We start from the raw sequence: 17,357 nt of genomic DNA on the forward strand, positions 1-17,357 counted from the left end.
ATGGAATACTATTCCTCACATCTTTGTAAATCTTCTGGTCAGTAGGTAGCTTACTAGAAGGATTTTCCCTTTGGTGAGATTTAAATAGTACAACAGTCATCTCTCAGAACCTGGACCTTCCTGGATACCCAAATCCATAGATGTGCTATCAGGGGTCCTCAAACTTTTTAAACAGGGGGCTAGTTCACGGTCCCTCAGAACGCTGGAGGGCCAGCCAGACTATAGTTTAAAAAAAAACAACTATGAACAAATTCCTATGCACACTGCACACATCTTATTTTGAAGTACAAAAACAAAATGGAAACAAATACAATCACACCGCCTCATGTGGCCTGAGGGCCGCAGTTTGAGGACCCCTGGTACCTTGGCATATTTGCTTATAAGCTATGCATGTCCTTCCGTATATTTTAAATCATCTCTAGTTTACTTATAACGTCTCATACAATGTGAATGCTATGGAAATTATTGTTATACTGTATCATTTAGGAAATAAAAAGTAAAAAAAAAGCCCCAAAAGATAAAAGAAAATAAAGAAAAAAGTCTTTACACACTCAGTACAGATCGAAACATCTATTTTTGGATCCATGTGAACTGAAATATAACCATTCTCTTTCTTCCACTCTTCTCCTTTTCATCCCTCCTCCTACTGTTCTTTCTTTCTCTCTTTCTACTTCTCATTTCCTTCTATCCTAACCAGGGTCCCCGTGGTACTGAGGGAGCACCAGGAGAGAGGGGCTTACCTGGAGAAGGATTTCCAGGACCAAAGGTAATATATCTTCTGTACTAGGAAAAAGTGCTTTGCTTTACATGGTTGTGAGTTACAAGTTTTAAAAATGTGTCCTAGGCAATGACACATATGAGAAATCACGTATTTTCCTGACCCTCTTCATCCTGTGCAATGAAGGAATATGTAAATCTCTCCCAATGTGAAAGGACACTGAAATTTGCAATTATAATAGGCTTCCACTTCAAGCAATTACTACATATGAAATTAGAAAAATCTCTTAAAGTGGTTTGTAGCCATTAAAGCCACAGTGATAAGCGTGCTGTCTTTGTGCCCAGAAGTTGTCATTGAGTAGAGCTCTGACAATGCTTTGCTCACAGCAAACCCCTTTGTGAAACACAGATAAGAAACCAAACTGTAATAGTAGTGCCATCAATATAATAAGAAAGAACATTTTACCACAAGGAACAAAATGTTATGAAAGACCTACTTTTTACTGGCAGTTGAGAATTTAACTTTTCTTACTGCTTCCCACATGTAATTCTTGGAGCTCAAGTTCTTCCATACCAGGGGTTGGCAAATTTTTCTTTAGAGATCCAGATGGAAAATATTCTGGGCTTTGCGAGCCATATGGTATCAGTTGCAACTACTTAACTTTGCTGTTGTGGCTTGAAAACAGCCATAAACGATGTATAAGTGAATGAGTGTAGTTGTTCCAGTAAAACTGTATTTACAAAAAACAGACAGTGAGCTCCATTTGGCCAATGGGACATTGTCTCCTAATCTAGGCAGTTACCCACAACCTATGGCACAACTGTCAAAGGCAACATAGGAAATGTTTTCCCAAAATACTCAGGAAGCATTAAAAATAGTTCAGAGTAAATAAAGATATATTTTGGAGTCCTTCTTGATTAATTTTTAAACCTTTTCCTTCACATACATATGTGTTCACACACATATTTCTCAGAGAACCACACGCTGCTTTCTAAGCACCCCCACACCAGTTACTCCATCACGTCACTAACATCTGACCTTTTCAGTATGAAAAGCTTTATAAGTGCATCTCATTCTTAGTTTCTTCCACCATGGTCAGTGTTCAATTACTTATCAGAAACCTAATCTCAACTAGAGAAAAAGCAATTAAAACAAAAGGTTCACACTAAGTTGTGAGTGACTGCTGGGTTAAATTTTAAGAGGTCCTATAATCCTATAATCCTAGCACTCTGGGAGGCTGAGGTGGGTGGATTGCCTGAACTCAGGAGTTCGAGACCAGCCTGAGTGAGGCCCCTGTCTCTACTAAAAGTAGAAAAAATAGCCAGGCATAGTGGCATATGCCTATAGTTCCAGCTACTTGGGAGGCTGAGGCAAGGGCATTGCCAAAGTCCAAGCCCAAGCCCAAGCCCAAGCCCAAGAGTTTAAGGTTGCTGTGAGCTGTGAGACCATAGTGCTCTACAGAGTGACACTCTGATTAAAAAATAATAATGATAGGGTGGCGCCTGTGGCGCAGCGGGTAGGGCGCCGGACCCATATACCAAGGGTGGTGGGTTCAAACCCGGCCCCAGCCAAACTGCAACAAAAAAATAGCTGGGCATTGTGGTAGGCGCCTGTAGTCCTAGCTACTTGGGAGGCTGAGGCAGGAGAATCACCTAAGCCCAGGAGTTGGAGGTTGCTGTGAGCTGTGTTATGCCATAGCAATCTACCAAGGGCAATAAGGTGAGACTCTGTCTCTACAAAAAAAAATAATAAATAAAAAAAAAATAATAAAAAAGGCCCTATTAACTAACGCATTTTAATTTGTGATAATAATGATAATAATAATGAAAATAGTATGTTGGATAAAGAAATTACTAATACAAATGTCTTCAATTAACCAAAGTATCACTATCAGAAGACAGAGGTTAGCAATTTGGCATTGTACCATGGAAAACTTTATAATACATTATTTTTGAAATTTTTTGGTCATATAATAAATTTTTCTTTATGTACAGCCCAAACAATCTGGAAAATTCAAATAGCCAAAATTATTTCTGTTTATAATCTGTTTTTTTTTTGAAAATAAAGAAACAAATAAGAATTGAACATGTAAACCACTAAGAGGAATAGTGACAGGTTCAACATACCTTTACATATTATATAAAGTATGATACATGTATAATGATATACTCTTATAATACTACTACTAATAGTATAATTATATTATAATTATTGTATAAAATATCATATAGTATAATGATATATAACATTATATGTAATATGTTAATATAACTTATAATAATAATAGTAAACTAAGAGCGCTGCATTGACCTCTAGCTCATCAAAGAGAGAACACATCATGTTTTGTGTTTGTTTAGGGTCAAGCATGTGCAATTATATTCTGTGGTAAAGATCAGAAGAACCTATTAGTCAGAATATTTTATTCCCCAACCATTCATACCAATGTATGTTTTCTATACGTGCTACTTGTGGCTAATTTGCAAATGTTACTTGATTTCACTCTTGGTTCTAAATAAATTTATTAAATGAATACCATTTCTGATTGATTGCATGGTTTATTTTTCACAAAAATGCATCAAGTGTTATGATTTTGTTGATATTAAAACCAGAGCTAGTTATAGAGGTCATGTGACTACAGAAGTATATCCAAGAAGATTTACTTATGAATTTTTTGTTGTTGTTGTTGTTTTTTGAGACAGAGTCTCACTTTCTTGCTCCTAGTAGAGTGCCATGGCCTCATAGCTCACAGCAACCTCAAAGTTTTGGGCTCACATGATCCTCTTGCCTTAACCTCCCAAGTAGCTGGGACTAAGGGTTCCCACCACAACGCCTGGCTATTTTTTTAGAGATGAGGTCTACTCTTGCTCAGGCTGATCTCAAGCCATCCACTAGCTTGGCCTCCTGGAGTGCTAGGGTTACAGGCATGTGCCATCGCACCTGGTCTACCTATGAATTCTTTTAAACCTAAGTTTTCAATGAATTTTATAAATTTGGATACAAAACGTTTAATCAGTAATCCAATCATAGCAAGTAAACTTTCTTTATGGATGAGTAAAAAAAGTTTAGCAAGTAAACTTTCTTGATGGATCCAGTTTCAGCAATAATAATAAGTGAAAGGAGTCCTGATGCAGCTAATCGTACTATGTAATTGATTAGGTATCTCATTTTCAAATATTTCTGTTTAGAATGTAAATTGAGCTGTTTTTTTAACATCAGTAATATTACCCATACGTTCTGCTTGGACAGACTCTTGCTTAAATGTTATGACTAATTTTTTTTTTTACAAGATGCAAATCTTAGAGTCAGTTAGAATGACCCATTTGCTGTGAGAGGTGACTTTGATGCTTGATTTAAAAAATCAGTTTAAAGCATGATTCATAGTAGTTATTGTGTAAGCTCTTTTAAAATCCTTATTTTTGTTAGTCACTGATATTCTTCTCACATACTTTCAGGGTGAAAAAGGTTCTGAAGGACCAATTGGCCCACAGGGATTACAAGGCCTGTCAATCAAAGGGGACAAGGTACTATATATATATATATATATATATATATCTATATATATATGATATATAATAGAAACAATGCCAATAAAATTATTTCTGTTGTTATTTTTATGTATGTACATTTTTGAACTATACACATAACAGTGCCACACAGGCATCCAGCTGACTATAAATCTATTAAATAAAGGTATGTTGCTATGTAGGATGAATTACCTAGTATGATCTGAGAAAATCCATCATTTACATTTATGGAGATATTTCACTTACTTGGATTCTGATATCCAGGGACTTCTACAATGAGCAAAGCAACTTTGAAGCCAGACATTATTAAAAGACACATCTTCTTAGTAAAGAAAATAACTGTTAAAAATATATAGACTTGACCCTGGTCCAGAAATGCATATCCATCCTTAGCTCTAACTCAAACATATTACCTTACAACAGTGGTTCTCAACCTTCCTAATGCCATGACCCTTTAATACAGTTCCTCATGTTGTGGTGACCCCCAACCATAAGTAGCAATGAAGTAGCAATGAAAATAATTTTATGGTTGGGGGTCACCACAACTTGAGAAACTGTGTTAAAAGGTCGCAGCATTAAGAATGTTGAGAACCACTGCCTTAGTGGTTAAGTGCCTAAGAAGAGAACTCACTTAAGGAAACCAGTGTTGATGCCTTCTAGCAGATACCAAGAGGATTCTCTCTATAGTTGAACAAAGGGGTACTGATTCACTGCAGGGATGAAGACCACATACCACAGGGAACCTACAGTGACTTGGGAAGAGTATGAAAGATAAGATTTTTCATAGAATTTGAGCTTGTATTGGGTGATTTAGGGGAGTGTTCAAGAAAGCAAGGGTTGGGTCTGGATTAGTTGCTAGCAGGAAGCTGAGATACTCTTGAGTATTTTTTTTTTTTTTTTTTTTTTTTTGTAGAGACAGAGTCTCACTTTATGGCCCTCGGTAGAGTGCCGTGGCCTCACACAGCTCACAGCAACCTCCAACTCCTGGGCTTAAGCGATTCTCTTGCCTCAGCCTCCCGAGTAGCTGGGACTACAGGCGACTCTTGAGTATTTTAAGGAATCTCATCTAGAAGTTGGGGAAAAAATGAGTCAGGCTGAGTCGGGGTGAGGATCCTTTTCAAGTTAGAAGGCTGCATTAATTTAACTGTAATCAAAAAGGCTGCATTCAAGAAACTTCATTTAGATACACTTAAAATGTATATTATTTTGTAAAAATCTAACTACTATGTACTTAATAACTTCAAAAAATGAAAACTATGTTAATTTTAAAGTTAAGTAACATTGTATTGACTTTTTGTTGAAAAGTACTTGAATATTCAGTTGTAGCATGGAGGTCCATACTTTAATTGATCCTCTAGATGGGTATCAGTCATTTGTGACCTTAAGGGCATCTTGATTAGCATTTGGTAGGAGAGTGTAGATTTGCAGCAATAAGTAAGTAAGCATGTTTCGGGTGTTTTGCTGAAAGTGTGGATATTCTACTGCATTTTTTCGTATTTCAACTGGATCTTTCTTAGCATCAAAGAATGAGTTTAAAATATCATCTACTGAGATCTCAATCCATTCCATCTGAAGTTCTCTGGGTACCCTGGTGATGTCAATGAAGTGCAGCTGAAATGCTAATTTGAATATGATATCATGATTCTCAAAGTCAGTGAAACTATCATTGTGTCTCCAATTAATAGTTCTATAACAGCTGCATATTCTTCAAATGATTCCCACCTATCATCCTGCTTATCAATGACCTTTGGTAACTGAGGAAAATGTTCACTCAAAATTTCCTCTTAAAGAAGTGCTTTGAAAAAAGACAGCTTTTTTTGAAATGCTTGAATTTTTTTTTATGATATATCATATATAGTCTTTAGTTTTACCTTCCAAAGAAATATTCAGGTTGTTTTGATTTGACATGGTATCACACAGAAATGCTGCATTCGTATAGAAATCTTATTTCAATAATTCACATTGCCGATTCTGTTCCTCATAAAATTTATCTGTTCTCACAGAAATAAAATTTTGAGATAGCCAATGCACTTTAGAACGATGGGACAAATCCATGGTGAATACCTACCCCATTGTTCAATTTCAGTGTGTTATGTAACTGATGATGCCGATGCCATGTTGCATTTGCCCAAATATAGTTATCATACTCATAACTTGTTACAAAGTGTCACTTAAAATAGTAGCTTTAGCACAGAAATTTTGATGATGCAAGATACGATGAAAAGAAATGAGCAACTGGATCTGTTAATATATATATTTTTTAAATCTGTGCAATAACCCCTTCATGTTTTCCTGTCATGGAAGGTGTGCTGTCTGTACATATGCTCACTAAATTTACCAAATTCGGTCCAACTTCATGACATTCATCTTGAAAGTCGTTGAAGATATCTATTCCCTGTGTTCTGTTTGCAAGAGTGCCCAAAGTGAGTAATTCTTCATAGCAAAGAGAATCTTCGGTTTATGACCTGAATGAAGTATAAAACCTGTGCAGAGTCAGCAGTATCAGTTGGTTCATCCAAAGTGATTGAATAATATATATTTTCCTTTTGAAGTATTGCATGAAGTTGTTCTGTTAAATTGAAGGATAATTCATGCTGGTGATCACTCTTTCCTTGAAAAAGGCAGTTGTTTGTTCTTGAAATGTTATTGAGGTCTAAGCATCCTGCAACTTCAAAAATGCATCATTTCACAATTTTTACATCACTTTATATCTCTCCCCAAGTATATAAGCTACATTCTGAGACGCTTCAGTGGCATTGTTTTCAGGTCTTATTTCCCGCCTGAAAGAATTTTCTTTGCTTTTGCTTTTCATCTTTTAATTTCTACAATGCAACCTTTCATACTGCTCTCTCTAATTTAAAATAGTTGTGGTTTTATTAGTGTTATATGCTGATAAGTATCAACTTTCTTTAATGTTGATATTGCAGTATCCCAAAGCAATCAAATCATCTTATCTTTAGCAGAAAGAAGATAATATTGCAATTCCCAATCCTCATTAAAACATTTGTTTTCTTCCTTTGGTGCTCTCTTGGGCTTCTTTGACATTACAGGCTGCTAAGCAGACAGAATTGATAAATGCTGTTGAGTTGTGCAACTATTTACAAATTCCATTTCATACACGAACACAGTGCGCCACTGTCAAAAGCTGATAACAGACTGGCATACTCGACCCCTGTACACTCTCACCAGCCAGCCTCCTTTGGTAGTGGGAAAAGTTAGAAATAAATCACACTTGGAGCAGCCATCAATTTAGCACTTAGGGCTTACTAATGTTCCAGTTGTACTGGTCAGTCTGGGAGGATTATTTTGTTGAAACTTATTTTATTTTTTGGTATCTTAAATATGCTCATTTTAGAAGCTAAAAATATAAAAGATGAACAAAAATGTATTAATAAAATAAAAGGATTTGTTCTGTAAAATTTGCCCCTGGCTGAGTAATAATTGGTAAAGAAGTAGCAGTCACTTACTTTAGCCAATAGAGGAGAATGTTTGACTATTTTGTAGGGTTTGGACAATGTTTGTTGCTTTTGTCTGTACTCAGATATGATTATGAAGTGGTCTCGCATCCTTCTTGGTCCATCACAGTCATAACAGAGCCTTATCTGGTGTCAATGATCTCTAAAACTGTTTATGTTCAGCACCACATCCTACCCACCTGCCAGGGTCAGGTCAGCTCCGGCTTCAGGTTTGCTTTTCTCACTAGTTATTTATTGTCTTTACAATAGCTGCGAATTATACCAGGTTAGAAATGGGAGTCAGGCTAGTGATAGAAACTACTGAAGACTGATAAGGTCCTAACGAGCAGGGGAAATGAAGCTGCCTGAAGGGAAGGGGGTATGAGAACTATGCCCAAAACAAATGCCTCATATCAACCAGAAGTCATTTATATGTCAACCTTTAGGCATGTTATTATATCATATATCATATTAGAAGAACAATTGATTTTCATGATTATTTCAAGTGTTAGGTTTTAATCTGAATGACTTATTGTTCTTATTTACTGGTAGTTGTCTCTTCTGGTTATGTATATTTAAATAGAGATAATGATAAATAGTAAGTTATATAAATTTTGGATTTAATATAATTCTTGGTTCACATGTTTCAGCTCTGGTTGTAACTGCAGCTCTAAAATACTCCAAAAAAACAAGTGCCCTGGCCTGCGGGGAATTCAACGGGGACCTGGGAAACAAAGGGGTCAGTCGAATGAGGGGACAAGAGACACGAAAGAATGAGAGCAAGTCAAGAGTCTGATCAAGCTCCGTCGAGTTTATTTTTCAGCTGGACTTATAAGCATTTAAACGAGGAAGTAACTAAGGGCTATTCCTAGCAGGGCGGGGAGGGGACTAGTTTCTGGAAAATTACTAGGAGAAGGATCCATTTTTGAGGAGATACGCAAGGGGAAAGTACCGTTGCTGTTTACGGTTGAATTCCTGAGAATAGTTTGCTTTTAAAATCAAGATAGCAAGGGGCATTTTTTTTTTTTTTTTTGGTTTTTGGCCGGGGCTAGGTTTGAACCTGCCACCTCCAGCATATGGGACCAGCGCCCTACTCCTTGAGCCACAGGCGCTGCCCAGCAAGGGGCATTTTTGTGAGATGTTTTGGCTCCCGGCAAACAAGTAAGATATTCTTTGTTCCTTTGGAGCAGTAAGAACTGAGTACAACAGAACCATTGTTTCATGAGTTCAGTAAATACATTTTTTTCAGATGGTATTGTGACATGGAACTTATATTTTTATACCTGGAGCTCTTGTAAAGAAAATACTTTACATTATCACATATGAGGTTGAAAAATTTAGTTTGCTAATTCATCCTAGTGAAAGTGCTACATACCTTATTGCTGAGTATCACTATGGTCACCTTCAAGGTACTTCCATTGGGAAGCTATGCACCAACACCAGCACCTAGTGCCTCCAGAGCAATTTTGGAACTCTTTGTGTGGAATGGCCATCATAGCCCTTGTCCTATGAGATCTGACAATTATGTTTATGAACTTATCCTAGAAAAAGTGCTACTTTTATGGCTAATTTTGCACTACCAAAGCAGCATTGATCAATTATGCGAGAGATGTTGTTATGGCCCTGAAGCCGAAAATATTTGCTATTGAACTGTTTAAGAATAAGCTTAATGATCCTCATGTAATCCAAATACAATTGCCATTACCATGAGCATCTTTTTTTTTTTTGTTTTTTTATTGTTGGGGATTCATTGAGGGTACAATAAGCCAGGTTACACTGATTGCAATTGTTAGGTAAAGTCCCTCTTGCAATCATGTCTTGCCCCCATAAAGTGTGACACACACCAAGGCCCCGCCCACCTCCCTCCTTCCCTCTTTCTGTTTCCCCCCCCGTAACCATAATTGTCATTCATTGTCCTCATATCAAAATTGAGTACATAGGATTCATGCTTCTCCATTCTTGTGATGCTTTACTAAGAATAATGTCTTCCACGTCCATCCAGGTTAATACGAAGGATGTAAAGTCTCCATTTTTTTTAATGGCTGAATAGTATTCCATGATATACATATACCACAGCTTGTTAATCCATTCCTGGGTTGGTGGGCATTTAGGCTGTTTCCACATTTTGGCGATTGTAAATTGAGCTGCAATAAACAGTCTAGTACAAGTGTCCTTATGATAAAAGGATTTCTTTCCTTCTGGGTAGATGCCCAGTAATGGGATTACAGGATCAAATGGGAGGTCTAGCTTGAGTGCTTTGAGGTTTCTCCATACTTCCTTCCAGAAAGGTTGTACTAGTTTGCAGTCCCACCAGCAGTGTTAAAATGTCTATACTTCCCAAAGCAATCTACCTATTCAATGCCATTCCTATCAAAATACAACATCGTACTTTCAAGATTTGGAAAAAATGATTCTGCGTTTTGTATGGAACCGGAAAAAACCCCGTATAGCTAAGGCAGTTCTCTGTAACAAAAATAAAGCTGGGGGCATCAGCGTACCAGATTTTAGTCTGTACTACAAAGCCATAGTGCTCAAGACAGCATGGTACTGGCACAAAAACAGAGACATAGACACTTGGAATCAAATTGAAAACCAAGAAATGAAACTAACATTTTACAACCACCTAATCTTTGATAAACCAAACAAGAACTTACCTTGGGGGAAAGACTCCCTATTCAATAAATGGTGTTGGGAGAACTGGATGTCTACATGTAAAAGACTGAAACTAGACCCACACTTTTCCCCACTCACAAAAATTGATTCAAGATGGATAGAGGACTTAAACTTAAGGCAAGAAACAATAAAAATCCTCCAAGAAAGCATAGGAAAAACACTGGAAGATATTGGCCTGGGGAAAGACTTCATGAAGAAGACTGCCATGGCAATTGCAACAACAACAAAAATAAACAAATGGGACTTCATTAAACTGAAAAGCTTCTGTACAGCTAAGGAGACAATAACCAAAGCAAAGAGACAACCTACACAATGGGAAAGGATATTTGCATATTTTCAATCAGACAAAAGCTTGATAACTAGGATCTATAGAGAACTCAAATTAATCCACATGAAAAAAGCCAACAATCCCATATATCAATGGGCAAGAGACATGAATAGAACTTTCTCTAAAGACGACAGACGAATGGCTAACAAACACATGAAAAAATGTTCATCATCTCTATATATTAGAGAAATGCAAATCAAAACAACCCTGAGATATCATCTAACCCCAGTGAGAATGGCCCACATCACAAAATCTCAAAACTGCAGATGCTGGCGTGGATGTGGAGAGAAGGGAACACTTTTACCATAAGCATCTTAACCACATTGCCCAATCCAATGAAGTCCATTCTCAGTTGTCAACTTCCTTGACTAATAGATAGCATTTGACAGACGGATCCCTCACCTTTCTGAAGCCCTCTCTTCCCTTGGTCTCCTTGACTGTTCCTTCTCAGTCTCTGCTGCTATGGATTCTTAATCTCTCTGACCTCTAAACAGGGTGCTTAAAAGGCTCTATCCTTGGACCCTTGCCTTTTTTTCTACCTACTTGGCAAAGTCACTCATTCATGGATTTAAACACCGTCTATAGTCTGAGGGCTCCCAACTAGCCCAGATCTCTCCTTAGTACTTGCTATCTCCATTTAGATGTCCATATTAGGTATCTCAAGCTTAACATGTTCAAACTTGAGCTCCTGATATCAACCTCCCAGCCCCAGTTTTGCCTCTCTCTCATTCTTCTCCTTGGTAAGTGACAACTCTATTCTTCCAAGGGCCTTGGAGACATCTTAGAGTCCTCTCAATCCAGCAAATCCTCTTGGCTCTACCTTCAAAATACACCCAGGCTCTGAGTACTGCCCACTCACTCTGCTACCAACACCCCGACTCATGCCCCCATCATCTCTCATGTACATTTTCCTTTAGTCTGTTCTCAACATAGCTTCAAATTGAGCCTGAAAAAGGAAGATCTCTTCCTTTTCTACCCAGTGGCTTCTCATCTCACACAGAGAAAAGTCCTCACAATAGCCTCAAAGGCTCTGCTGATTCTTTGCCTGACCTTGCTGCCATACTCCTCTGCCTCCATCATCTGCCATTCATGCTCATGGTCATGGCTGCCCTGCACTGTCTCCTTGCTGTTCTGCAACACATAAGCTGATCATCCTTGCACTGGCTCTTTGCTCTGCCTAGAATACTTTTCCTCCAGGTTTCTGGCTGGCTCCTCCCTTCTCATCAGTGAGGTCATGCTTGGCCATCTAACTCAAAGTGGTCACTGCCTCTCTCCTTCCTGGATTAATCTTTATCTATCTGCCTTGTTTATTAGCTTCTGTTTCCCTAGTAAAATGTAGGCTCTGTTGAGTGCAGCAGTTTTGAGTTGATTTGGTCACTGTCATTTCTCCAGTGTTTGGAACAGTTCTTGACTCATACTGCATACTCAACAGAACATTTGTATGAAGACACAAAGAATGAATGAATGATACTGTTCTTTTCACTGATAGCTCTCACTTTGTTTTCTCAATTTCGCAGAAGGAGAAGGTGGGATTCTTTCATTTTGTTGTATTCACCTGAGAGCAGTTCTTTTTTTTTTTTTTTATTGTTGGGGATTCATTGAGGGTACAATAAGCCAGGTTACACTGTTTGCAATTGTTAGGTAAAGTCCCTCTTGCAATCATGTCTTGCCCCCATAAAGTGTGACACACACCAAGGCCCCACCCACCTCCCTCCTTCCCTCTTTCTGTTTCCCCCCCATAACCATAATTGTCATTAATTGTCCTCATATCAAAATTGAGTACATAGGATTCATGCTTCTCCATTCTTGTGATGCTTTACTAAGAATAATATCTTCCACGTCCATCCAGGTTAATACGAAGGATGTAAAGTCTCCATTTTTTTTAATGGCTGAATAGTATTCCATGGTATACATATACCACAGCTTGTTAATCCATTCCTGGGTTGGTGGGCATTTAGGCTGTTTCCACATTTTGGCGACTGTAAATTGAGCTGCAATAAACAGTCTAGTACAAGTGTCCTTATGATAAAAGGATTTCTTTCCTTCTGGGTAGATGCCCAGTAATGGGATTGCAGGATCAAATGGGAGGTCTAGCTTGAGTGCTTTGAGGATTCTCCATACTTCCTTCCAGAAAGGTTGTACTAGTTTGCAGTCCCACCAGCAGTGTAAAAGTGTTCCCTTCTCTCCACATCCACGCCAGCATCTGCAGTTTTGAGATTTTGTGATGTGGGCCATTCTCACTGGGGTTAGATGATATCTCAGGGTTGTTTTGATTTGCATTTCTCTAATATATAGAGATGATGAACATTTTTTCATGTGTTTGTTAGCCATTCGTCTGTCGTCTTTAGAGAAAGTTCTATTCATGTCTCTTGCCCATTGATATAAGGGATTGTTGGCTTTTTTCATGTGGATTAATTTGAGTTCTCTATAGATCCTAGTTATTAAGCTTTTGTCTGAATGAAAATATGCAAATATCCTTTCCCATTGTGTAGATTGTCTCTTTGCTTTGGTTATTGTCTCCTTAGCTGTACAGAAGCTTTTCAGTTTAATAAAGTCCCATTTGTTTATTTTTGTTGTTGTTGCAATTGCCATGGCAGTCTTCTTCATGAAGTCTTTCCCCAGGCCAATATCTTCCAGTGTTTTTCCTATGCTTTCTTGGAGGGTTTTTATTGTTTCATGCCTTAAGTTTAAGTCCTTTATCCATCTTGAATCAATTTTTGTGAGTGGGGAAAGGTGTGGGTCCAGTTTCAGTCTTTTACATGTAGACATCCAGTTCTCCCAACACCATTTATTGAATAGGGAGTCTTTCCCCCAAGGTATGTTCTTGTTTGGTTTATCAAAGATTAGGTGGTTGTAAGATGTTAGTTTCATTTCTTGGTTTTCCATTCGATTCCAAGTGTCTATGTCTCTGTTTTTGTGCCAGTACCATGCTGTCTTGAGCACTATGGCTTTGTAGTACAGACTAAAATCTGGTATGCTGATGCCCCCAGCTTTATTTTTATTACAGAGAACTGCCTTAGCTATACGGGGTTTTTTCCAGTTCCATACAAAACGCAGAATCATTTTTTCCAAATCTTGAAAGTATGATGTTGGTATTTTGATAGGAATGGCATTGAATAGGTAGATTGCTTTGGGAAGTATGGACATTTTAACAATGTTGATTCTTCCCATCCATGAGCATGGTATGTTCTTCCATTTGTTAATATCCTCTGCTATTTCCTTTCTGAGGATTTCATAGTTTTCTTTATACAGGTCCTTCACCTCCTTCGTTAGGTATATTCCTAGGTATTTGATTTTCTTTGAGACTATGGTGAAGGGAGTTGTGTCCTTAATTAGCTTCTCATCTTGACTGTTATTGGTGTACACAAAGGCTACTGACTTGTGGACATTGATTTTATATCCTGAAACATTACTGTATTTTTTGATGACTTCTAGGAATCTTGTGGTTGAGTCTTTGGGGTTCTCTAAGTATAAGATCATGTCGTCAGCAAAGAGGGAGAGTTTGACCTCCTCTGCTCCCATTTGGATTCCCTTTATTTCCTTGTCTTGCCTAATTGTATTGGCTAGAACTTCCAGCACTACGTTGAATAGTAAAGGTGACAGAGGACAACCTTGTCTGGTTCCAGTTCTAAGAGGAAAAGCTTTCAGTTTTACTCCATTCAGTAAAATATTGGCTGTGGGTTTGTCATAGATAGCTTCAATCAGTTTTAGAAATGTGCCACCTATGCCTATACTCTTCAGAGTTCTAATTAGAAAAGGATGCTGGATTTTATCAAATGGTTTTTCTGCATCTATTGAGAGGATCATGTGATCTTTATTTTTGCCTCTGTTAATATGGTGGATAACGTTTATAGACTTGCGTATGTTAAACCAGCCTTGCATCCCTGGGATGAAGCCTACTTGATCATGATGAATGACTTTTTTGATGATAAGCTGTAATCTATTGGCTAGGATTTTGTTGAGAATTTTTGCGTCTATGTTCATGAGTGAGATTGGTCTGAAATTCTCCTTTTTGTTTGGGTCTTTTCCTGGTTTTGGTATCAGGGTGATGTTTGCTTCATAGAATGTGTTGGGGAAGATTCCTTCTTCCTCAATTTTCTGGAATAATTTCTGCAGTACAGGAATAAGCTCTTCCTTGAAGGTTTGATAGAATTCTGGAGTGAAGCCATCTGGACCAGGGCATTTTTTGGTTGGAAGCTTTTTTATTGTTTCTTTGATCTCAGTGCTTGAAATTGGTCTGTTCAGGAGCTCTATTTCTTCCTGGCTGAGTCTAGGGAGAGGGTGTGATTCCAAATATTGATCCATTTCTTTCACATTGTCAAATTTCTGGGCATAGAGTTTCTGGTAGTATTCAGAGATGATCTCTTGTATCTCTGTGGGATCAGTTGTTATTTCCCCTTTATCATTTCTGATTGAGGTTACTAGAGATTTTACTTTTCTATTCCTCGTTAGTCTGGCCAATGGTTTATCTATTTTATTTATTTTTTCAAAAAACCAACTCCTTGTTTCATTAATTTTCTGAATGATTCTCTTGTTTTCAATTTCATTGATCTCTGATTTGATTTTGGATATTTCTTTTCTTCTACTGAGTTTAGGCTTAGATTGTTCTTCTTTTTCCAATTCCATAAGATCTCTTGTGAGATTGTTGATGTGCTCTCTTTCAGTTTTTCGAATGTAGGCATCTAAAGCGATGAATTTTCCTCTCAAAACTGCTTTTGCAGTATCCCACAGGTTTTGGTAGCTTGTGTCTTCATTGTTGTTATGCTCAAGGAAGTTAATGATTTCCTGTTTTATTTCTTCCTGCACCCATCTGTTATTCAACAGAAGATTGTTTAGTTTCCATGCCTTTGGGTGGGGTCGAGCATTTTTGTTAGAGTTGAGTTCCACCTTTAGTGCCTTATGGTCTGAGAAGATACAAGGTAAAATTTCAATTCTTTTGATTCTGTTGATATTTGTTTTGTGTCCCAGGATATGATCAATTTTGGAGAATGTTCCATGGGGTGATGAGAAGAATGTATATTCTTTATCTTTGGGGTGGAGTGTTCTATATGTGTCTATCAAGCACAGTTGTTCTAGAGTCTCATTTAAGTCTCTTATATCCTTGTTTAATTTCTGTTTAGAGGATCTGTCCAGCTCTGTAAGAGGAGTGTTAAAGTCCCCTGTTATGATGGTATTATCAGATATCATATTGCTCAGACTGAGTAAGGTCTGCTTCAAGAATCTGGGAGCATTTAAATTGGGTGCATAAATATTTAGAATTGAAATGTCTTCTTGTTGTATTTTTCCCTTGACCAATATAAAGTGACCATCTTTGTCTTTTTTGACTTTAGTTGCTTTAAATCCACATGTGTCTGAAAATAAGATTGCAACTCCTCTTTTCTTCTGAATTCCATTTGCCTGAAAAATTGTCTTCCAACCCTTGACTCGGAGCTTTAATTTGTCTTTTGAAGCCAGGTGTGTTTCTTGCAGACAGCAAATGGATGGCTTGTGTTTTTTAATCCAGTCAACCAATCTATGTCTCTTCAGTGGGGAGTTCAAGCCATTAACATTTATTGAGATAATTGACAAGTGTGGTAGTATTCTATTTGTCTTATTTTGTGAGAGTCCATTGCTTAGTTTTATCTTTTGCATCAGTGTGGAGGTTAGGTTCTGTCCTTTAATTTCTGAGTTCTTACTTTGCTGCTGATCCATTGTGGTGGTCAGTGTGCAGAACAGGTTGAAGTATTTCCTCTAGAGCTGGTCTTGTTGTGGCGAATTTCCTCAATGTTTGTATATCTGTAAATGATTTGATTTCTCCGTCAATTTTGAAGCTTAGCTTAGCAGGGTACAGAATTCTGGGCTGAAAATTGTTCTGTTTAAGTAGATTAAAGGTAGATGACCATTGTCTTCTTGCTTGGAAAGTTTCATTAGAGAAGTCTGCGGTCAATCTGATGGATTTGCCCCTGTAGGTCAACTGGCGCTTACTCCTGGCAGCTTGCAGAATCTTTTCTTTGGTCTTGACTTTGGACAGGTTCATCACAATGTGTCTTGAAGAAGCTCGGTTAGAGTTGAGGCGACCTGGGGTCCGATATCCCTCTGAAAGCAGTGTGTCAGAATCTTTGGTGATATTTGGGAAATTTTCTTTTATAATATTCTCTAGTATGGCTTCCATTCCTCTGGGGCATTCTTCTTCCCCTTCTGGAATTCCTATAACTCGTATGTTGGAACGCTTCATAAAGTCCCATAATTCTGACAGTGAACGTTCTGCTTTCTCTCTCTTCTTTTCTGCCTCTTTTACTATCTGAGTTATATCAAAAACTTTGTCTTCTACCTCTGAAATTCTTTCTTCTGCATGGTCTAACCTGTTGCTGATACTTTCCATTGCATCTTTAAGTTCCCTGATTGACTGTTTCATTTCCTTCAGCTCTGCTATATCCTTTTTATATTCTTCATATCGTTCATCTCTTATTTGATTCTGTTTTTGAATTTCCTTTTGGTTATTTTCCACTTTATTAACAGTTTCCTTCATTGTTTCCATCATTTCCTTCATTGTTTTCAACATGTGTATTCTAAATTCCCTTTCTGTCATTCCTAACATTTCTGTATAGGTGGAATCCTCTGCAGTAGCTACCTCATGGTCCCTTGGCGGGGTAGTTCTGGACTGGTTCTTCATGTTGCCT

General features: G+C 37.7%; 1 protein-coding gene across 1 annotated transcript in view; it reads left to right on the plus strand.

Annotated features, from left to right (window-relative positions):
- Nucleotides 1–17,357, plus strand: part of COL28A1 (collagen type XXVIII alpha 1 chain) — a 209,926-nt gene that overhangs the window by 78,764 nt on the left and 113,805 nt on the right. The window contains exons 14-15 of the mRNA XM_053553638.1: nt 698–766; nt 4,171–4,239. Of these exons, the coding sequence (XP_053409613.1) occupies nt 698–766; nt 4,171–4,239 (138 nt within the window). The remainder of the gene's footprint in view (nt 1–697; nt 767–4,170; nt 4,240–17,357) is intronic.

This window comes from Nycticebus coucang, chromosome 11 (assembly GCF_027406575.1).
Source record: "Nycticebus coucang isolate mNycCou1 chromosome 11, mNycCou1.pri, whole genome shotgun sequence".
NCBI classification, from domain to species: domain Eukaryota; kingdom Metazoa; phylum Chordata; class Mammalia; order Primates; family Lorisidae; genus Nycticebus; species Nycticebus coucang.